The sequence below is a fragment of the Enhydra lutris genome, unplaced genomic scaffold (genome assembly GCF_002288905.1).
Source record: "Enhydra lutris kenyoni isolate GAN:26980312 unplaced genomic scaffold, ASM228890v2 scaffoldscaffold32, whole genome shotgun sequence".
NCBI lineage: Eukaryota > Metazoa > Chordata > Mammalia > Carnivora > Mustelidae > Enhydra > Enhydra lutris.
Window position 1 is genome coordinate 21,601,773 of NW_019154116.1, and position 24,830 is coordinate 21,626,602.

Here is a 24,830-nt window from a genome sequence, read left to right on the forward strand (position 1 = left end):
CAGTTCATGAGGAAATTAAAAAAGGTGATGAGACTTCTAAGCGCATTTTTCCCATTATAAGAATGTCATAGATTATTAGAAAACTATAGGAAGTGTTAGTATTTCACAGATCTGGTAATTTTGATCAAATTGTACCCTTTGATTTATAGCAGAAATAGTCATATACTTATTAAGAATGAAATCAGTTGGCTCTGTCCCCATAAACACTCAGTTTCTCAGTCATTCTCAGATCAAGGAAAGGGAGAACTCAAACCAATTTTATTAAAGTGCTGAAAAATGGTAGTCAAATGAACTTTTCTTCATAATCAAGCTTAAAAATTTCATGTGTCTTATTCTGTGTAGTCTCAATATGATTTTCTCATAGGATTTGTAGGTTTACAACTTTCAGGTAGCTTGGTTTGTTGTGATGCGCTTAGTATTTAAAGTGTGGTAAACCCAGCACATGTGACTATAAATTTCCCTTTTCTGACTCAACATGATTTTAAAAAGCAGGTGTTGCACATAGTCATTACATGCCTCTTTTTAATTTGTTAACTTATTGCCACTTACTTTTCTAGTGATTATAGAATAAAGTGATTATAAGAGGTCTGAACAGGTATCGAATTCATTTTTTTTTTTTTACTACTTTAGGCCACTCAGTATCATCTTCTCAAATATTTGATTCGTGCTGAAATAGCTCTAGCAATGGGAAAACGAATTACCTTCTAAAGTGAAAACTAAGACTTTCTAAATGAAAACTAAAACTAAAAACTTGCCGTTTTCTGGGAAATTCCAATGATTAGAAGCACTTCAAATATTTCCTAAGTGCGAAGTATGTCTTATTTTCTCAGCATTAAATATATGTTAGCTTCTGGTGGTAAAGATGTTGAAATGGTCTTCAAAGATTTTATAACATACTAACAAAATACACAAGTTTGTTCATAATTGGTATTTTCTCTTTAAAAAGACTTGATAACAGACTAGCTGATGTTAAATTTCTATATAAATTCCACTCTAGCAATCACCCTGGCCATGACATTTGCTCCTTTAAAGATGAATAATAAAAGGGAAAGAAAAGAATAATTCATGGCACAGATAAAGAGTAATATGTATTTCCTTATGAAGTTTCTATCTTTTGGTTTAAGTTTTATCCTCCAGATTAAACCAACGCAAGTTTTCTTGAAGTCTTTTAAAGATTTACAAATAATTATTATGTACAATTCTTCCTTTCTCTCTTCTCCTTCTTTCCCATGTCTTGTCTGTATTCTGTTTTCTGGACAAGTCCCATCATTAGTAAAACTTCACATTGGCTAAGACTTCTTATCTCCAATGGACATGTCACTAGTTCTTTTAAGATTTTCTCAAATATACAGTGACTTTGAATCTCCTCAGTAAAATTTTCAATTAAAAAAACCCCAAACTCCTCTCTGTTGATACACATTTTAAATGTCACCCAGATTATATACCATGAATTACCTGATTGTGGAGAAAAAAAATCAGAACTATTACTTTTCGTTCTGAAAACTATTCTATTGAAGGAAGAGTGATTTAGATTTTTTTTGTTATCTGCATAACATTCCTTACATACACTTCATACACTCTCCAATAAAATTCACTGGTTGATTCTACAGAAAAAAAAAAGTATACAAAAAACTTAATCATTTCCAAGCATATTTATAATAGTTTATATTTCAGAGATCTCACATCTTATCGATGGGTAGATATGAATGGTTCAATAAACCCTTTTCCATATTTAAGTAGCAGAAGAAAAACATCATTACTTATACAAAAGCTCTTTTACAGTCTTGCTACCTTCTAGTTCTAAATCACATGCAGTAACTTAACTGTTTTTTTCCCTGAGTGAATCATGTTTTGCCTATAAAGATGTAAAAAATTTCTGATATAAGTGAGAGCAGAACTGCTTCTGGAAATTAAATAAAATGATATTTATTTTTATAAATACTAGTTTATTTCATAAAAATACAAAAATAGAAATATACATTTATAAAAATATGAATGAATTAACACAAAGACATTCTTCAACTAAATAAATATGGCAGTAATAGTCATTCCTATTTCTTTAGGGATATACTTTTTCATATTAATTTACAAAGCAGTTGCACAATGTTTAATAGTAAAGGTGACTGTAAGTCAGTTAAGAAAACATTTATAAAGTCTTTATAGTTAAGGAAAGGCACAAAAAGCCTTTAATGTAATTTTTATTGATTATTGATGTGATATACTTTCCTTCAGAGATTGTTAGGCAAAGAGAGTGAACTGGTTATTATTACTTTTTTAAAAAATCTATATCATTCGTATTCATTCACAGAAACTTACTGATTAAGCAAACCCTTACTAAGACAACACCTACGTATTGTTTGTAATTTCAAATTTTTAAAAATTTCCTCCAAGGAAGAGAATGTGGGCCACTTAATCTAGTAACAAGGAGAGTACTTCCAAAAACATGGATCAAGTCATACAATACTCTTAATCTCGGTCACTGTCATCACCCCCATACATATCGGCAAGCTTTTTAAAACGAGGCCCCCAGTCGCTGAGGTAATCATAATCTTGGTTACAATCTGCTGTGAGAGACTCCAAAGAACTGAGTGAATCTGCAATGGAATCATTCCCTTCATAGGCATATGTTGCCAGTGAATCATAGGGTGGTGCACTTGGGTCTGAGTCATTTTCTTTTAATCTTCGGTGGATAAAATCTTGTACATCAATATTTTCCCACAGAGGCACAGTCCTCCTTATCTGAAATATAGTTTCAGGCATTACATCCCTTCTAAGTTTACTGTCTTCTCTTGCTTCTGGATTCCTTAACGTGCCAATGTCAAAAGCTTGGGTATCTTCTTCACCGCCCCCTTCATCGTTGTAGGTCACGATGTTGTCCCGGACATCGTCTTTTGAAATTATCAGAGGTTCCTTTTTCCTCTGCCTCTTCAGTGCAGCAAACAGTACAACTAAAACTATGAACAACAACAACAACAACAACAAAGAGAAAATAGTGAGATTCCATGATTCAGATTTAAGTTAAATATAGTACACTTTGCTGAAGGAGGTTTGTGTGGTATGAGAGATGCTGAGATTTGTTTGGACAGAGTAACTACCCTACACAGATACAGGGAGCCTTGGGCCAATGACTAAATGTCCTGCATTGGTAAAGCAATAGATTTTACAATCCCTTTATTTACTTTCAAGACTCACTGTCCTTAGATTTCTGGCATTGCAAAGGCCTTATTCAGTTATGGCTAATTCATTTAGCCAACTGTTAATTATGTGATTCCTCATTCCTCTCAACAGTAAGCTTGCTTAAACACAATAAAATTCTAAAGCTACAGTCATTAGTATCCCAAGAGAAATTGAGCACCAATTTAATATTTTCTTAATGACTCAAGGGTATATATACAAAACATTATTCACATATATGCATATGTATGCATTATATATGTGCATATATTACACACATATACATATGTGTGTACATATACACATAAATATATACGTGCTACTGATCTAATTCCTCCCAGTAGCTCATATCTGTTTATTTTTTATTTATTTTTATTATGTTATGTTAGTCACCATACAGTACATCATTAGTTTTTGATGTAGTGTTCCATGATTCATTGTTTGCATATAACACCCAGTGCTCCGTGCAATACGTGCCCTCCTTAATACCCGTCACTGGACTCACCCATCCTCCCACTCCCCTGCTCATATCTGTTTAAATTCCTTTATTGACTTGGTTTTGAAAGCCTACTTAAAATCTGAACTATAACTCTATAATTGACAATATAAAATTCAGTCTAACTTATCTTTAACCTGTACTCATCTTACAAGACAGCTCAGACTAATTATCTGGTTACTGAAGATTTCCTTGACGTATACAGTTGCTTTGGAACTTTCTGGCTAAAATGTTAATTATAATCCCTCTATTCACTATTCAATATATTGTTTTTATTATTTATATACCGATATTATCAGGCTAACTGTGAACTTCCCCACAGAGAATATACTTTCTTGTTTTTTGCTATATTACTGAAATTTAACATATGTGTATATGTGACAGTGAATGTATGCAAAATAAATACGCTTTGCAATTTACACATGCACTTAAAAATATGAAAAAAACACATGATTCCCAGGATGTAAGTTTTCCATTGGAAATGGACCAAGTCCCTAATTTTATATATAAGAAATGTTAAGAAATAAAGTTAATTTCGCTAAAGCACCCTTGCACATTGCATGGGAGAAATAAAAAAACAGGTTCCCCTTACTTTGGGCAGCTAAATGTTTTGTCAATACTATCTCTGTTTTAATAAAAAAGAAGAAAATGTTGGCTCAAAATCTGTCATTTCTTTTCTCAATTTTTGTGTTGAGATTACACAAAGCAAACTCATTTACATTAAGACCACATTTCACCAAGGCTTTTGAGTGCTTTATAACTCCATTAAAAGCCTGTCCAATGCTATCATCATATTGACCAACACACTTTCCTTAGCTCCTACTAATTGGTAGAAATAATAAAAAAAAATTCATTTGAAGCATCTTCAGTTAACCTCCACAGAATAGGTTATGGGTTCTGAGGTATTACATTCAGAATCATCTTGGAGACAATTAAAAAAAAGAGACTTTTTCAATAAAAATGGAATATATTTGTACTCGTCCCTATTAAAGGATGAAAATAAGTTAATTAATTCCAAGATAGATCTGAAACCCACCAATCTAGTGAATCATGGAGTAAAAAATGGCCCTTCTAAATTTAATATTAAATTAATTTATAAATTCTCTACTTTTCTCAAAATTTTTATAAATTCTCACTATAAAAGAACAACAATATAGTCAAATGTTTTAAGGGTTTCTTAGCTAATATAATATTTATTAACTCCCACAAGTGGACCTTGGAATATTCTAAGTTTTTTTTCTCCTCTGTTGGGTCAAAATCACCTACTTCGTTTCCCCAGCCTGAGGTTATTTATTGAACGGAATTTAGAAAGGTTAAGAAAAGGAATAGAAAAAAGTGTATCATTATGTTCATTAATCTGTAACTGAAATTTATTTCTATTATGAATATCAGAATACAGGGTTACTATAGTGATAGTAAGAGTTATGTGTGACTATAAAATCACTAGAAAGCAGGGATATTTTATATTGCATTTTAGTTATGACATATCTCAAATGATCATTAGACTTGCACTAAAACAGGGTACATATGACAATAAGCACATTTTGCTTTTATTTCTTGTTTAATTGGATGTACACATTTCCTTTGGTCTGATACATATGCTACATTTTGTCTAATACATTAATTTAAATTATCATTCTAAATGTTCCCATAAGCTTCCTCTGACCCCCAAGGTGTCTTAAGGAACCAAAAAAATTAGAAAAGTCCTGCCTCAGATTTTAGTCCTTGACTTTGCCTTGTAACATAGACAAACTCTAAGAACTACATTTCTTCAGACTGTAATAGGTAGGTTTAAGTATCATTGTCCATGCTATATCACTCTCTTGCTAAGAGTAGTCTCTCATTACTATAGAAACTTAGAAATTTAGTTAACTGTGTGCAAACAACAGTTGTTGGTGAGGATGTGGAGAAGGGGAACCCTCGTGCAGTGTTGGTGGGAATACAGACTGGTGTAGCCACTCTGGAAAACAGTACAAGTTAAAAATGTAACTACCCTATGATCCAGCTATTACACTATTAGGTATTTAACAGAGGATACAAAAATACTAATTCAAAGGGATATATGCACCGCAGTGTATAGCAGCATTATCTACAATAGCCAAATTATGCAAACAGTGCAAGTATCTATCGACAGACAAATGGATAAAGAGATGGTATATATCTATACCGTGAATATTACTCAGACATAAAAAAGAATGAAATCCTGTCATTTGCAAGGACATGGATGGAGCTAGAGAGTATTATGCAAAGTGAAATAAGTCAGAGAAAGACAAATACCATGTGGTTTCATTCATATGTGGAATTTAAGAAACAAAACAGATGAACACAGGGAAAGAAAAACAGAGAGAAGCAAACCGTACATAATACAGACTTGTAACTAAAGAGAACACACTGAGAGATGCTGGAATACAGGTGGGGAAGAGGGATAAGTTAAACGGGTGATGGGGATGAAGGAGAGCACTTGCTGTGATGAGCCCTGGGTGTTGTATGGAAGGTTGAATCACTATATTGTACACCTGAAACTAATATTACACTGTATGTTAACTAAGTTGAATTTGAATAAAAACTTAAAGAAAAGATGAAATCACAGCAAAAATGCTTTAGGAAGTTTGATAACAAAACCTGAATTAGAACCAATTTTAAACTAAAATAATAGAAAACCACTCCATATATAAGCAGCCAATTGAGAAGGTAGAAGGGCAGAAAGGTGGCAGACTTTTCAGAATAATGAAACAGCCTTCTAGGATTTCTGCATAGGAAAAATATGCAATTTAGTTTCTTAATGTTATGGTATCTCAGCTTGTTTTGGGGGTCCTTTTGTTCCCCCCATGTGTGCATGCTTATCTTTATGTCTGTGTGTATTATCTTAATATAGAAATGTTAAAAATCAAAATTGTAAGATACATATTTCCATGTTGTTAGAAATTAGGAAAGTAGAACTATGTGAGCAAATAAAATATAGTATCAGTAGCAGTTAGCCAAAAGGGAAGCCAAAATTTATTTTCTGTGGGGAGACAAAAATATCTTACAGAAGAGCTGAACTTTCCAGCAGCAGTTCTGAGATGTGGATTGGTGGTATGAACATTCTAAAGCACCCTGAGAAAATGTTTTTCTAAATAGTTGGATCATTTTAGCTGAGACAAATGTTTTCCCCTCACTTTTCATCAATCCCCCACTGAAGTCCTGCAAGGATATCTGGCCAAAGGGATTTCATCCAGATAGCTTGAAAGGATTTGCAGTGAAAAGGAGCCAGCACATATGAGCACTGGAACATAAATTTGGCTGGCTCTCATGCCCCAAGCATGAGCATTTTGGATGAATATTTGATGGAAACAATTTTGGGGGGAATGTTTTACAATGGAACAACTGTTTAATTGAATTAAATTGTTGTCCTGTTAGGGCATGCTCAAATAAAACATTTGCTATTGAAAGCATGACTTTAGAAAACATTGCGGGACTAGGTATGACCACAATGTCGTAGTGATATTTTTAAAAAATGAACTTAAACTTTTATTTTACACCTATGTTTCACAAATTACATGAATAAAAAGTTTATCTTATCTTGACAATTTAAATGCACTTGCCAATTAGGTGTCTAATATACATAATTTAATATTTTGTATATTAGTAATTTTGTTTAGTAATTTTATTAGTAATTTTGTTTGTAATTTTATTAGTAAAGGTTGTCTTTGTTTTTGAGAATAATGGTTTAGAAGGAAAATTCTGAAATAGACTTATCTGAGTTTGCTCGTTAAAACCTTTCTAAATGAGTGAATTTATATGTTATTTAGTCTTCCTTGAGAAGAATCAACGTATTTATCTTATACAGTTGATATGAAAATTAAATCAGTTACAAAATTAAATATCCTTAGAACAGTGGCCATGGTTCGTTAGCACTAAGCAGTATAATATAAAATAGATTTAAAATATGTGTCTGTATATGTGTATATAGCACTAGTTGTTATCTTTTTTTTTAAGATTTTATTTATTTATTTGAGAGAGAGAGAGAGACAGAGAGAGACAGAGAGAGAGCATGAGAGGGGAGGTCAGAGGGAGAAGCAGACTCCCCATGGAGCTGGGGGCCTGATGTGGGACTCGATCCCAGGACTCCAGGATCATCACCTGAGCCGAAGGCAGTCACTCAAGCAACTGAGTCACCCAGGTGCCCTTATCTGTTTTTTATGCTTGGAAAGCTAGACCTATCTCAGAGAGAACTCAATTTTTTTTTCTAATAGAAAGAACCATTTTATAAAAACTTAACTATTTCAACCTTTAGCCCTAGAGAAGTGTGCTTTTCGGTTGCACCATCCCTGAACGAGACGGGAGAGACTTATTAGAGTGAAATGAGCATTCGGAAGTGTAGCTTACCAAGTAGGATGATGACACAAAGAAAGATGGCAATGAGGGCCCCCGTGCTCAGGCCAGCTGCTAGGACCAAGGCCTCTGCATTGCAGGACTGCATGTTTCCCTGATTATCACAGGCACACACACGGATAGTGAGTGTGCCAGTGCTGCTCTGAATTGGGTAATCATTGTCAAAGATTAAAATCGGCAGTAGATAGGTGCTCATTTTGTTGCGGCTGTACCCATCCTTTCGAGTCATGATTCCTGCTGTATTATCTAGGGGGCAAAAAAAAAAAAAAAAAAAGTGAGGGAGAAAAAACTCAGACCAGTTTTTAATTTTGCATCTGAAGGTCTCAGTTTTAGCTTAAAAAATGTTCTATACCTTTATTATCTACAATGGTGAAGTTCGGATTGAGAGGAAATTCTGGTACCGGTTCAAAGAAAAATTTGTGGCCTCGGGGAGGGTCGTCCTTGTCCATGACACTGACCGTCTGAATCAACTGAAACCAAATCAGTAAATTAAATAAGGCACAACGAAAAGCAACTCTTGTTGTTACGGGACATTTTAAGTCAGTGTTTGTGTTTTTTTTTTTTTTTTATTTAATTTATTTATTTATTTGACAGAGAGAGATCACAAGTAGGCAGAGAGGCAGGCAGAGAGAGAGGAGGAAGCAGGCTCCCCTGCTGAGCAGAGAGCCAGACATGGGGCTCGATCCCAGGACCCTGAGATCATGACCCGAGCCGAAGGCAGAGGGTTAACCCACTGAGCCACCCAGGCGTCCCAGTGTTTGTGTTTTAAAGATATCATTGACATTAAAGAAAGAAAGAACAGGCCATTTTCAGAAATTATGCCAAAGCTTTTTATGGTTCAGTGTAGTGTAACAATTAGTTAAAGTTAAAATATGTTCATCAAGTCTTACTGTGCAAGGTGTCTCTATGATCACTGTCTGATTCTTGGCCCCTGGAATATCCAACCTCAAAGAACAATTTAATCAGTCCAACATCTATCTTTTTTTAACATTGTTAGAAAACACGTCTGTTTATTAATAATTGGTTACTAATCTGTTGCCTCCACTAACTAACGATTGTCTCAAAGACAGAGAACATAACAGATGCATTTTTAAAAAAACAAAAGTGATTAGCACAGCTACTCCTACAGATCAAGAACACTATAAATATAGTTTTGGAAAAATAAGCAATATGGTACATAATACCAGAAAGCAAAAGATTCTAAAGCGATGGGACGATCCGACTACGATCATATTGCATATTTTATTCAAAGTTTTGGTTTTTCTTTTAATGGTATCTGTAAAGTGTAGGAAGATATAAAAATAATGCCTTTAATATTTCATAAAATTAGGTCAAAGTGGAGAAATTACAACACCTCTTAACTGTACTCACTGTAAGTCAGAAGTGTGCCTTACTGTGAAGATGGAGCAGCAAATAATGGGTCAGTCAGAAAAATTCCATTGAGCATTTTATAGGGAAAAAGCGCTAAGCTACCCATCAGGGGGCCTGTTTTTCTAGTCACGGGTCTGCAATCTGGTGCGACTTGAAATCAACAGCCATTTAATTACTCTTACTTTCAGATTTCTTTTCCACAAAAAGAAAGAGTTGCACCACTTCCAGGTATAACAGTGCAACTTCTGTGATGAACAGTTATCGGAATCTCACAGCAGTTTGACATACCTATTGTCTTGGTTATTGTGTACCCTCTACAGCGTACTAACCTGAGTACTCACTAGTCAATACCATTTCCCCTTTAATTTAATATTAACTAGGATTTCATTCATTTTATTGGCAGAGAGTCATGGAACCTTACTTTTGTTTATACAGTGCTTCTGAAGGTGCACAATTATTAATACAAATGTAATGCACATTTTCTCCTTAGGAGATTGGATCATGACCTAGAAAAAAATACTTTTAGTACTTAAATACTTGCGTTTAACCTCCTGTTCCAGATTGGCAATGATATGTCTAATTTTTAGGAATATTTTAGACATAAACAACATCAGTCCTATGGTTATATGGCTGAGTTCTTAAAATGAGTAGATGGGCCACTGTTTATGCATATTTTAACAGAGAATACATATCAGTAAGCTTAAACTATATTTTCAGCCTTGTTAGTTTTAACAAGCAAATCGATTTCTGCCAAGTGTATGAACAATGACAGAAATTTTAATAGTATATATTAAAATAATTATTAGTTAATGTCAATATACTTTATCATTCTCAAATACTAATTTTAATGTGTATCAATCACTCACATGGGTCAACAGAAGAAAAGCATATTAATAGGCAAATAAGTAAAGACTATGTATCTGCTATTGTCAATTGACTTGTCCCTCCAAAATATATGTTCAGATCCTAATTCCCAGTACCTGTGAATGTGATCTTATTTGGAAACAGGCTCTTTGTAGATGCCATCAAGTTGAGATGATACTGTAGGATTAGTGTGGGCCCTAAACCAATGAATGGAGTCTCATAAGAGGGAAATGTGGATACAGAGAAATAGAAAAAGAATGACATGGGACAGTGTGCACAGAGATTTGGAGTAATTCTTAGAATCCAAGGAATGCCAGTGATTTCTGGCAATTCCAGAAGTTAGGAAACAGAGTCCTCTCCTAGAGTCTTTACAGAGAGGACAGACTGCTGACACCATTGATTTCAGACTTCTAGCCTCCAGAACTGTGGGAGACCACATCTCTGTTATTTTAAGCTCTCTAGTTTGTTGCAGTTTCTCATAGTAGCCTTAGGAAACTAATACATCTGTGAAGATTATTTTAAAATGGCCACACATTTATGAAAAAATGTTCAGCCTGAAAAATTTGGGAAGAATCCATGTTAAAATTTTTATGAGATATTACCATTGGGTGGACACTTATAAGTCTAGTGTTCCAATAAATAGGCAAAACGCTAGGTAAATGACCTATTTGGGAAGCTGTTCGGAGGCATTGGTGAGTATTTATATATATAATTTAATTATTCTTGCTTCAAAGGTTGTATCAAAGGAAAAGAGTACCAGGTAGTGTATAAATATAAATGTATTATAATGCTCATTATAGTGCTATCTGCTAGAGTAACATTGTGGTTATAAACCAAATTTCTGTTAGTAAGTGGAGAGTTGAATGAGCTAATTAATGTATAGCTGTACTATAAAAATTCAGCATCAAATTAAAAAGAATCATTTACTAAATTGAGAGTATGTCCATTGCATGTTGCAAAGTGAAAAAAGAAAAACAATTTTTAATCCAAATAACTGTGTAATGATTCTTTTTGGCAAATAATGATAACACCCCATTTTTATTCTTGTGTATGTAAGTGGAATCTCTGTCTTGGTCTGCTTGTTTGGGCTGCCATGAAAATCACTGCAGCCTGGATGGTTTCAATAACAGAAATTTATCTTCTCACAGTTCTGGAGACTGGAAGTCTGAGATCAAGGTGCCAGCTTAGCAGGTTTCTGATGAGAGCTCTCTTTCTGGCCTGCAGACATCTTTGCTACATTCTCACATTGCCTTTCCTTTGAGTGTGTGCATAGAGAGAGAGACAGCGATCTCTCTCGTGTCTCTCCTTTGAAGGACATTAATCCTCTCCAATCAAAGCCCCAACCTTAGGATCTCATTTAACATTCATTGCTTCCTTAGAAGCTCCATCTCTAAATATAGCCATATTGCGGGTTAGGGCTTCAGATGAACATTTGGTCCATTGCAATCCTCACTGGAAGAAAAGGAGGACAGTATTTCACTTTTATTTTCTATATTTAAATAGACACAATAGAATTATATATGATTCTTAACATCTATCTACTTTTTCTTTAAAGAAGTATCCAAATAACTTGTTAAAATTTCTTTCGTGAAATTTGTGCAGTAGCTGTCATTTATAAAATGCCATATTAGTGCCAAAAATGAACATACTCTGCATTTGCTTAAAGTTACTTTAGAGATCTCTTATATATTAGGGGGACTTTGCAAGATGACTTTGTAACTCTTGTACAATCTCATTTTATCTCAATAATGTTAAAGTTGAAAAATCACAAAGTATAATTTATCAAACCAAAATATCCTGCCTGAGATTAAAAGAGGAAAAATATAATCAATGAGACAATTATTGTGATTCCCTTTATACTAACCCAGAACAATTTCATTTTCATACTTCATGTTTTATTTAGTAATATATTTCCATTCTATTCTTGAATATAACTCAGTATCAGCATAATTATGAATCCAGGGAAGAACTTTCTATATATATATTCATTATATACCCAGTATATAAATTAAAGCATATATTAAAACTTTTCCTATTACATATGACTTTCATAATAAGAACAACTTCAGAAGTCATCTGATTAGATCACTCTGAGTGTTTTGGTAAGGGGAGATGAACACGTGACCAAGAGGATTGACAAGGGTTTGCATAAAAAAAAGTTGGTGCGAGTGAATTAATATAATGTTATCTGCCTTTGTGAAGAGGAGATATATTTTTAAGGTTTATAATAATTTTATTTACCTGCCCAGGTTTTGCATTTTCACAAACAAATGTTTCATAGTACATGGCAAATTCCGGAGCATGGTCATTAATATCTAGAATTCTGATGAAGACAGGGATGTGGCTACTTTGTTTTGAGTTATCTGCAACGAGAACATGTGTAAGACTTCAGTCTCATTTACAGAGAAGCGGTGATACCACTCACCCCATTTGTAACTTAGCAACAGATCATTTCTGTGGTATTCACTTTCTCAATTGGATTGCTGATGAATAGTTGAGCTTTCTTACATGGTCCAGATGGAAAGCATGATTAAAAAGAGGAGAATATGATTGAGAATGAAGTATTATTTGTCAGACATAATTTTCTTAGATTAATTATTTTTAGGAGGTTAGATTGTATTTCTATCCTAGAGTAAGGCGTAAAAGAATATCAAGTTTAAAAAGTGGATATTCGATAGTCATTAAAATAATACAAGTATCCAACACAGTCTGATGTTGCTAATGATAAAATCATTCAAGAAATAGAGTCTACTTAATGCTATTATTTTACCACTTCGGTGTTCAGGTGGATTATTTCCCACTCACTTATTTCTGTGGCTGTAATGGTGATGTTGTGCCAAGGAGATGATTCCCGATCGAGGGGTTTCAAAGTGAAAATAGAGCCATTTTCGGAGTGAATGCTAAAAATCCGGTCCATATCAGTATGCCGATCAATAGAGTATCTGGCAGAAAAGAGATTCATGAATCTAGGCATTAAGATTCTTAATTCATCTGCTATTTCTTAATGTTATAGGCAATTGAAGCAATGTTCTCATAGAGTCATGACCAGTAAAATGCTGACAACTTTCACGAATTTTTGTTTAATATAATTGTCATTTACACGGTTTGATATATTTGGCCTTTTCCATCACTACTATTCTATGATTATATGTACTTTAGAGTTATTATTTATACTCCCAAGTCCTTGTGGCAACCTTTAAGTGAGTTTTTAATTGTCACTTGATTTGCTTAACCTATCATAGACCTGTTGCAGTGCCTGAAACATAGTAATCAGTCATATTAAATTTGATAGAGTCAATTGCATTAGATAAATTAAAATTATGCTAAAAAACACAAGAACATGTGTCCACGGAGTCCTTATGACTATAAGTGAATAGAGAGAAGCTGCTGTAAAGTACATTGCTCTTGAATGGCTCTCTATTCAAGGAACATCTCAGATGAATCAAAGGTTATCCTCCGATCTATTCCTCTGAGCTATTGCAGATAAAAATGAAATGACATATTACACAGAGTTTTATGACTCTTTTCTTCAAGGCTGGTTATGGAAGATGTCATCATAAACTTTGTATCACTCCGTGGTTGGCAAAATAATGCCTCCACGCCTCCCCCAAAGGATACCCACCCCCTAATCCCTGAAACCTGGAACTCTGTTACTTTACCTGGTGAAAGTAACTTTGAGGATGTGATTAAGGTTAAAGTCACCGAGAAGGGAGATTATTCTTGATTATCTAGATAGGCCTACACTAATCATATGAACCATTTAAAGTGGAAGAAAAAGGCAGAGATGGGGTCTTGAGAAATAAGACAGGAGGGAAAAAAGAGATTTAAAGTCTGAAAAGGACTTAACTTCTCACTGCTGGTTTGAGGACAGCAGAAAGGGACCGCATGCCAAAGAATACAGGCAGCCTCTAGAAACTCAGGATGAACCTTGAGCTGACAACAAGAAAATAACAATTTCAGACCTACAGCTGCAAAGAACTGAAGTCTGCTAATAACTTGACTGAGCAAGGAAACGATTTATCTCCTACAGTTTCCAGACAGGAATGTGGCCCTGTCCACACAAACACCATGACTTCAGTCCAGTGAGACTCATCCCAGATCTCTGACCTATAAAACTGTAAGACAATAAATTTGAGTTGAGTTTACACAGTAAGTTTATGGTAATTTTTAATGACAGCAATGGAAGGCTGCAGTGTACTTATAAGAAAGATCTTTTAAAAGACCAGCTTATAATAAAATCCTTTCATTATGTCAGGCCGTATTAGGCTACACTAACACTTTACATCTGTTTGAGATTTCTGCTGAGTGTCTAATTAAGCCATATAGGAAAACAAGTTTTTCTTAAACATTACTGTTCATATGAATTACATTAGGATCTTGTTAAGAACAGATTCTGATTCAGTAGGTCTGGTGTTGGAGCTGGGATTTTTATTTCTAACAAACATCCTAGGCCAATTGCATGTTATAAGCCTATGGACAAGGCTCATACAGTAAGGTTATATACGATGGAATAAACTGATTAGAATAAAGACAGAAAAAGAAAAAAAAAAGGGAGAAAACTAACAGACTAAACAGCGTCCGGTATAGTTCTCATTTTTCTAGGTATCTTATTAACATCAGTTAGCAAATGAACTCATTTTTGATCTGGTGAATTGGGAAATTACAACTCCCATTATAAATGTAATATATTCAGTATCAGGCATTGACTTTGACAAATATATAAGTAATAGATATTGAGCAGCCAATGTTATAAACATGAAATATTTGTAATTTTAAAAAAATATTGGATGAAAATCTATTTATCTAAATTCTTTGATGTTTGTTTGTTTGTTTGTTTGCCTTGGTTGTTCTAATAAAGAATCCATGACTTAGTCTATTGTTATACGAACTATACTGAAATTAAGAGATCCATTAGTAAACTCAGCTTTCCAAAATAATTGTAATAGCTTAACATCACAGGGTTTGCCCGATTTATTTTCTGCTAAACTTTATCAAAAGAGTTTCTCAGACTGACAGATACCATTTCAAAGTGAGTATTTGAGCATGTGGGCAAAATATATACATATACTGGATTTTTTAAAAAGATTTTATTTATTTATTAGCAGAGAGAAAAAGAACAAGAAGAGGGAGCAGTAGGCATTGGGAGAAGCAGACTCCCTGCTGAGTAGGGAGCCTGACGCAGGGTTTGATCCCACTGGGATCATGACCTGAGCTTAAGGCAGACACTTAACCAACTGAGGCACACAGGCACCCCTATATAATTTATCTCAAATATGTAATAGATAAAAGCTTTACATAGTTGATTTTAGGTTCCTTTCTGTACCTAGTCTCAAAATATAAAAACTTGTCCTTTGGAAGGGTTGTGCGGTGGGCAATAGAGCCACAGAAAAATGGTGGTATCTTCTCACTTTTTCAATAATCATAATTGTAATTTTCCTACATGGTGTTATGAGAAAATTGGGGAGATTTTTGATATTTGGTCAAATTATTGATTATATGATATATGGTCACTGCTGAAAAGTAGCTATACTTCTGGTGTGGGAACTCCTAAAGAGATAGAAGGTAACTAGAAGCTAGATACAAAAATAAATATATAAAATACACGTGGTGTATATGTATATCTCCTAGAAGCAAAATTTATATCAGGTTTTAACCAGCAATTCATTGTCAGACAAGGATCTGAAAGCTTATTAAAAAAAATAACTATTAATGTACTAAAATTGAGGATGGCAGTCATGTTAAATTTTCTCTTCTAAATCTCTATTGCTTAATAAATGCTGACATGGAAAAAAGTACAGTGCTTCCTATTTCTAGGTGTCAAGCCTCATACAATTTTGGTTCCTAACATGGGCTAGGAAAGCCAGTAGAACATGTTTAAATGTTCTGTTTTACTTAAATAATTAAATACTTTCACCAAATTCTGCTAATGAATAAAACAAACCTAAAATGAATGCAAAGAAAGCAGTGTGAAAAAAAAAATATATATATATATAACTCAACCACATCTATGTATTGAGTGGAATTCAATTTATAATATTTGCCTGAATATATTTCTTTTGATTGTTGGAAAAGTCAGTAGCTAGCCATTATCTGCTATGGCTAATCAGACATTGGATTTTTTTCCTACTGTTAGCATTAAAGATCAAAATGAAAAATAAAATTCCTTTGTACTCATTGTTACTTGCCCTGGAGATTAGCATGGGGCTTGCTATGGTTGAGGAATAGATAACAATTCTAACTTTATACAAGTGCAGCTTTGACATGCTTGAAGCTTATGTGGCATCAGAATAAGTTTCTGACTATCCTATTTGTAGATTCGATCTTGAAAGGTACCACTTTCCAAGTGAAGAATTCATGGTGGAGAACCACTTCGACAATTTAGAAATGGCTCACTTTAACATGAACACTGAACACTTCCAGGTATATATTCAGAAATTTGCCCTAGTGCAAATGATGTCTCACAATTTGTCAAAGCCCAGTGATAACTGTCTTTTGTTCAGCAGCCCATATTCTGTTTTCAACACAGAATGGGACATTCTGGTTTACCTATTAGTAATAAATACACTGGATTACTGCAGATGACCAGAAAGAGCTTGATAAACAACACAGGATAAACAACAAGGACAAAGCTATCTTCATATTCCAGCAGATGGCCTATTAAAACAATACTATTTTATTCATCTCCTTACATTTAATTTTGATCAGTTAGTTAAACAAAAAAAAGGCTGCTGGCATAACTTCTTAAGTGAAACACAAGATCTGCAGAAATAGCAAATAAATGCGAAAGAGCACAAGAGAACTGACCCTGTGGAAGCTGAACTGTGCTTCAGTTTGTTTGCTTTTCATTTTTCATGTTCTACCGCTAAGAATCCAACACATATCAGATCTCTGTATTTTCATCTATCACAATAAAATACGTAAATTAAATTGCAAACACCAGAACAAATCAGTAGTATGCAGAAATGTGTCAGGGGTAGTACTTCTCTTCCTTTACTGAATGCCACGTACATCTTCCACCCACTAAGTCAGTATTATTACGCTATTAATTTGCTCTTTCCTTTCCAGCTACTGCATTCCAGAAATGTGTTTTCTATATATGAACTATGAAACTTTCATTGCTCTTCAAAAAGAGAATGTGACTATATAGTAGCAATATTTGAGCAACAGTTGCTCAAATTTTAGCAACTACTGAGCTCAACTATTGAGAAATAGTTGCTCAAAATAGTTGCTCAAAAGTTGCTCAATATTGAGCAATAGTTCAAATTTTTTTTCAAATTAATGGCATGATTTTTAAATAATCATGATTTTTAAATAAATGAATATTATTTTACTCTCTCTAATAAAATCAAAGTATTAGAATATTAGAGGAACACTGACACATACACACACACACACACCCATACAAACATCCATTTATTCACTCATTTCAGTTTAGGGCAGAATCATGTACATTTATTAAAGCATAAAAGCATTTCTTTCCAGCAAGTTTTTTGTGTACTTACTTCTCAGTTTGACTGCGGTAGAAAAAATTTCTTCTAAAATTTGATGAACTTTAAATATGTTGAGCATAAAATAGGTGTGAAATGAGACAACATGTTCTTTCAGAACCTGTAAAGCTATAATCAACCCTATAACTTGGGAAATCCATGATTACTAATGAGGTGAAGCAGAGCTGACAACAGCTGCTAATTGTAATCATAATCTCATGTTGCAAGCGGCAGATGTATTTCAGAAAATATGTTTGATGAACAGATTTACTGGTGGGTGAGAAATAGTTCCTAAGATTTCCCTGGAAAATATTTCTGCATGTTGCTTATCGTGGCCCATTTCTGCTGTGGGGATCAATCCTCCTTCTAAATTCTATAGGAGCAAACGAAAGTGTCACATATTACATGTTGTCTCCTTGTTGAATTATTGCTAGTTTCTCACAGTGTAGTAAGATATCTAAAGGTTTTGTGTGTGTGTGTGTGCATATTTCTTTATATAAACAGGAACCAGCCTATCCTTATCCTGAGGAAATTCCAGATATAGAAAGGGATATATCTGTATAGACTGGGTGGATTATGTATCCATATCTATTTCTATATCTGTATCTGTATCAATCTGTATCTATATCTAATCCATATATATGTATACATATATACATTATATATATATATGATATATATAGATTGATAGACTGCAACCAAATTTCCAGCAATCATGTATCCCCTACACAATAGTGTGTTATCTATACAATAGAAGTTTATTGAGAAGGTTAATGGCATTATCAAATATTTACAATTAATAAAAATACATAAACCTATATGTATATTATAATGATCTCTACTTACTAAAGTTAGTTAGGTGATTGATAAATGGAAACTTTCAATACCTAGTAAAAGTAGAGTAAAATACCACTGAAGTATCTATTGAGAGAACAATTTAATAGATGTCTTCTTCACTACAAAACTTCCTATGCAAGAGTGACTAAATTATATAACTAAAAACATGTTTTAAAAATATTTTGAATGTCCCTTTTTAGCAACTGTAAAATAACAAGGAATGGATTTACTAGTCCCCCCCTACACACGTGCGCGCGCGCGCACACACACACACAGACACACCACTAACACTAAATGAAATATATGAAACTAAATGAAAATTATTTCTGAAGGATTACACACCAGCGAACAATGACAATAATCCCAGAGAAAAGAGAGAGGATGTGATCCATAAAACTTCCGAGTTTGCTGCCAGGGAGAGGTTCCAGACAATAATACAGGAAATGAGATCCCAGATGGAGTCTGTCAATCTCCTGCGTTCAAGCTGATAGTCCATGTAGAGGACTAAGTGTCTAGAATTTGAAAGGCTGAGTAATTCATGGGAGAGAGCTCCACAAAGCGGGAACTACTAAAATCTGAAGAAAATATAACTCAAGTTTTCAGCTAAGTTCTGATCAGAACATATTTGGATACAGCTAAAGTTGAAACAATAGAAGTAATCAATCACAAGGATTAGGAGGGAGCAAAACTATGAACTGGCATGTTACTGGGAATAGTTCTGTTTCCACCAACGAAGAGGAGAAATTCGTAACTCATGGGGCTTTGGTAGACTACCCAGGAAGGTCTTACTTGATTTACGGGGCAAAATTAGGTCTAGAAAAAGGGCTGCTAATAAAGCACAAAAGCCAGGTCCAAAAGATTGAGATGTTGTGAGTAATTTAAACACACATCTGAGGGGTGCCTGGACGGCTCAGTTAAGCGGTTGAGCATCTGCCTTTGGCTCAGGTCATGATCCCAGGATCCTGCTCAGCGGGGTGTTTGCCTCTCCCTCTGCCCCTCCTCCTCCCCCTGCTTGTGCGGACTCATTCTCTCCTCTCTCTCTCTCTCTCTCTCTCACTCATGCTATCTCTCAAATAAATGAAAAAAATTAAACACATCTGAATGCAGCTCAAGAGTATATATGAAGACACGAAGCTAAAAAAAAAAAAAAACGCAAAGCTACTTAACACTAAACACAGTAAAACCACAGTGTTTGTCATCAAGTCAAAAATTACAGGCATGCAAAAAAACAAGAAAATATGACTGCCAGGAAAAATCTGTCAATCGAAAACAACCCAGAAATAACTCTTCCAGAGAAGAGATTATAATCTACGAAATGAAAAAATACTCTAGATGAGATTAAAGCAGGTTAGTTATTGAAAGAGAAAAAGATTAATAAACGTGAAGATGAAGATGAATGGGAACGATTTAAAATGGCTAAAAGGGAAAAAAAGAAGATAAACAGCACCCGTGCACTGTATTGCACATATAGGAGACCTAGCATAATTATAATTAAATGCCCTTAAAGAGAAGAATATAGTGCAAAAAATATTAAAGGGACTTGCTGGAAACTTTTCCAAGTTTGAGGAAAGCCATAAAAATCTCAGATTCAGGAAGCTTTATAAACTTCAAGTACAAAATAGTTGAAGTATATTATAGAAAGTTACATCATAATCCAATTGCTAAAACCAGTGACAGAAGCTAAAAGCATCCTGTGACACAACTGACAAGAAGAGAAAAATAAACATTAAGGACAATGCAAAATTTTTATTGTATTGGTACAAAAACCAACAACACATCAAAGGTGTACCTAGAGGGAAATTTATTTATCACTAAAATGCACATATGAGAACAATAGCAGGTCTCAAATCAATGACCTCTCAAAGACATAGACAAAAAGAGCAAATGAAACTCAATGTAAGCAGAAAAAAAGAATGAAGATCGGAGCAAAAAAGAGAAAACAAACTATTGAGAAACCAATATAACTTGTTCCTTGAGAAAATCAATCAACTAAAAAGTCTAGTCACGCTGGCCAACAAAAGAAAGAAAGTAGCTACAAATTAACAATATCACTAATGGCTATCATTACTAGGGTATCAAAAGGATAATATAAATATTATGAACAACTTTTTTCAACCGTGATGAAATTAAAAAATTCCCTGAATGATAAAGAAAAGGGGGGAAAAAAGCCAAACCAGGTCATGTAAGAATTAAGAAAACCTGAAGAGCCTTACAACTACTAAGGAAACAGAATTTGTAGCTATAACTCATATAAGAAAGATAATGCAGTCCTTTGCTTTTAAATTCCGCTAAATGTTTAAGGAAAAATAATGTCAATTCTATGCAAACTCTTCAAAAAAATTAAAAGAGCGTCTTATACTTATCGACTGCGTTGTGTGAGACAGTATTACCCTGACGCCAAACCCAAACTGACATTACATGAAAACCAGACTGTAAAATAAGGTCCCCGTAAAAATAGGTGCAAAATTATTTTTAAACTTCAGTAAACTGAATTCAACAGTGTATAATGATTATAGTATAATGCGGCTAAGTGGCTTTTATCCCAATAATACAGAGCTTGTTCAATATTTAAAAAATAAATCAAATAATACATCATTTTACTATATGGCCATCTCAGTAAACATAGAAAATACCATTTGACAAAATCCAAACTCTGTTCCTGATAAAAATACTTAGAACAAAAGGAATAGAATAAATTGACCCTGCAGATGGCGTCCCACTGAATGATGAAAGACTAAATGATTTCTTCATAAGACAAGGTAGAAGGGAAGGATTTCTGCTCTTATTACTTCTTCTTAACATCGTTTTGGAGGTTTTTGCCAGTGCAATAAAGCAATAAAAAGAAATATAAAAAATGTTTTTTGTAGACATAAAAAACCACAAAACACAGCTGAAAAAAATCCCTCTATAAGGAGAGAAAATATATTCTTTTGGGTTAATAGATTAAGTATCATTAGGATGGCATCAATTCTGTGTACATTACTCTACACACTTAACACAACTGAAATCAAAATTTTGTAGCAGTTGATATATGAAAATAAAAAGGACCTGGAATTACCAAACTTAGAAAAGAAAAAAAAAAGTTAAATGACAAATATTATTTAATATCAAGACTTTTTATAAAGGTACAGAAAACTGTGATTTTGCAAACATAGATAAATACATAATTGGAATAGAAGAGAGAGTCCAGACTTAGACCCATATATACATGTGCAATTGAATTTTAACAATGGTGGGAAGGCTATTCAGTGACAAGAATAGTTTTTGCAACTCATGATGCTAGAAACGTTGGGGATCCATATACTAAAAAGCAAAAGAACTTTGATCCATACCTCATACAATAGAAAATTAACTTAAAATAAATCATAGATGTAAATATAATACTGAAAACAGTAATCTTCCAGAAGAAAACATGGAATAAGAATTCTGGAATCAGGCAGATGTTTTGTATATAAGGCACTAAAATCTCAATCCATAAATTAAAAGTTAATAAATTAGATGTTGTCAAAATTGAGAGTTTTGAAAGTTTATGGGAATGTAAATACAGGGCACTAACTGAGAGAAAATATTTGTAAATCACATATCTGATAAAGGACTTGTATCCATTGTGTGAAGTGGGTGCATGTGTAGGTATGTGTGTGTAGGTATCTCCAAATCGATAATAAAGAAGTAACAGTAAAATCTAAGCAAGTAGTGAATAAATACTTCATCAGAGAACACGTATGAGTGGCACCTTAAGCGCACAGAAAATGTTCAACATCGTTGGTCACATAACCAATAAGACACTATTATACACCTATTCGAATGGCTGCGATTAAAAAGGCTTACTTTTTATGGTCCAGTCATAACTCTAATAGGTATTTACTCAAGAAAAGTGAAAAACATGTAACTATGCAAATTCTGACGCACAAATGTTTGCATATATACTAAAATACAAATGTATATAAAGGTATTGCAATATCCAAGTGTTTGAAACAACTCCAAACTGATCAGTGAACAGATAAGCAAAAAATTGTGGCATCTCTGAACAATGGAATACTTTTCAGCAGTAGGAGGGATAAACTATTAATGCACATAACAACATGGAAAAATCTCAATATAGTTATGTAAGTAAAACAAGTTAGACAACAGAGAATACTTTATGATTGTGTTTGTACAAATTCAAGAAAACCCAATCTAATCTAATCTAATCTATATCGACAGAAACCTGATCAGTGTCTGCCTGGGGGTTGGAGGATGGGTTTTAGGAAGTTTGGGAGGGAGGTATTAAAAAGTACATGAGCAAACTTGGGGGGTAAGATATATGTTCATTATCTTGATTTTGCTGATGTTTTAGTGGGTATATGAATATACAAAAGTTGATCAAATCATACAAATTAAAGTTGTGCAGTTTATTGTTAGTCAGTAATACCTCAATACATGTGTTTAAAAAGAATAAAAAGGCTGTAATTTTCTAAGTTAACATGTCTATAGTTGGAGCTTATGAAATTCCCTATTGTGGGCAATGGGAAAAATGAAAGGAAACTAGACCAAATTTTGAGGGACAAAAACCCTGTTTTGCCTTTTGCATAATTTTGTCTCTGAGGGATCTGCCTTGTATAACTGAAGTCAGTCCAATTAGTCTACAAATGAGGAACATTATATTAATTATCTCTAATTAGTAAACAGGTCATTAAGAAAGAAGGGTATGTCTGCCAAAGAACTGGCTATGCATTCGGATCAACAATAGTTTGAATCCTCAGTCTGTTTGTTTGTGTACTGTGTGTCCTTTAACCCTTCGCATCTCAATTTATTCTTGTATAAAATTTGGGCGATAACAATTATACCTGCCTAATAAAGTTATGGTGAGCCTTAACTGAGCTAATAAATATAAATCTCTTTAGACTCTCTAGCTTATAGTAAGTGCTCAATAAATGGTAACAGTAACTTTACAGAGGAAGGGATGGGCAAAATGTGTGATGGTCTGGTATCATGAATTTAATGCCACAGTTGGATATAGCTACCCATCTTCACCCACCCAGCCTATCCATTTATAACTATATTTGCATTCCCTTTAAAAACCACACGTAGTAATCACTTAAGATTGCGGAATATTTGAAAGTTTTGAAAAGGTTAATACAATTTTAAACTTGGGTAAAGTATTACACTGTACTTCATAATACCATATTAATTTTAATGTTTGCAATTCTCAAATATCATTTTTTTCTTTACTAATTCTCTGTTATTATTAGAATATAATTGACATACTATTTTTTCCCAAAATTTTAATAAATGGTATGCTGAGTAACTGTTTTTAAAGGAGACACCAGTATTGCACTGTATGTTAACTGACTAGAATTTAAATAAAAAGTTAAAAAAAACATAGTGTATAAACAAACAAAAAAGATTTTCCAACATTTTCAAATTACCTCTTCATAACATTTCTAGAACAATGTTCTTCTGATTTATTTGTTTAGATCACTTATTATTGGACTACAATTTCTCCAAGAAAGACAATGAGATAAGAATCACAGTAGCTAAAGGATTAAAGTCATGGACTCTGGAGCCAGATGGCCTGATTCTCAAACCCAGCTTTGCCACCCACTAATTGTTTGGCAGGTTATTTAAATGCTTAGTACCTTAATCTTATCACCTGCAGACAGGTATAATAATCGGATCTACCTTGTAAAGTGATGAGTCAAACGCAATAAAATCACTTAGAAGGCAGTCCAGCTAAGATTTGGTGGTATGGAAGTGTTTAGTCTTGTTACTGTACTTGGTCATACATAGTACAGCATCATTTTTTTTTCCCACACATGCTTATAAATAGTGAAAAGATGATTATTTTTCTGCCGACTTAAAGTTTTACAAAATACTTACTTTATTAAATTGTTCATGGCATCTGGGTCATATGCTGTAACCTGTCCAATAATGCTGCCCTCCTTCACATCTTCATCTACTTCTATCAAGTAGAAAAGTTTACTGAACACAGGAGGCTCATCTACATCTTGCACAGATATTTTGACCACCGCTGTGTCTTTGAACGGTCCCAGGTGTAGGAATCGTGGATCCGGGTGAGTGTTACTTGCATCCACTCTTAAAGTGTACAGCATTTTGTTTTCAAAATCTAAATTCTGATGTTAAATAAGAAAAATTAGTATGATATAGCAGACATGACAATGGAAGACAATATTAAAATGTAATAACCGGCTCTGTTAATGGTACCAGTAAGTGTGGTTAAAAAACTT

The 24,830-nt window shown here is 33.8% G+C and overlaps 1 protein-coding gene across 2 annotated transcripts in view; it reads right to left on the minus strand.

Moving 5' to 3' along the window:
- Positions 1-2,140: 2,140 nt before the first annotated feature.
- Positions 2,141-24,830, minus strand: part of LOC111153433 (cadherin 9) — a 138,550-nt gene continuing 115,860 nt past the window's right edge. Inside the window, exons 7-12 of one of the 2 annotated variants that reach the window (XM_022512446.1) lie at positions 24,463-24,716; positions 13,085-13,221; positions 12,521-12,642; positions 8,397-8,514; positions 8,039-8,290; positions 2,141-2,954 (exon numbers count right to left, since the gene is read on the minus strand). In XM_022512446.1, the coding sequence (XP_022368154.1) occupies positions 2,467-2,954; positions 8,039-8,290; positions 8,397-8,514; positions 12,521-12,642; positions 13,085-13,221; positions 24,463-24,716 (1,371 nt within the window). In that variant the 3' untranslated portion in view covers positions 2,141-2,466. The remainder of the gene's footprint in view (positions 2,955-8,038; positions 8,291-8,396; positions 8,515-12,520; positions 12,643-13,084; positions 13,222-24,462; positions 24,717-24,830) is intronic. The other variant, XM_022512448.1, reaches the window with a different exon arrangement.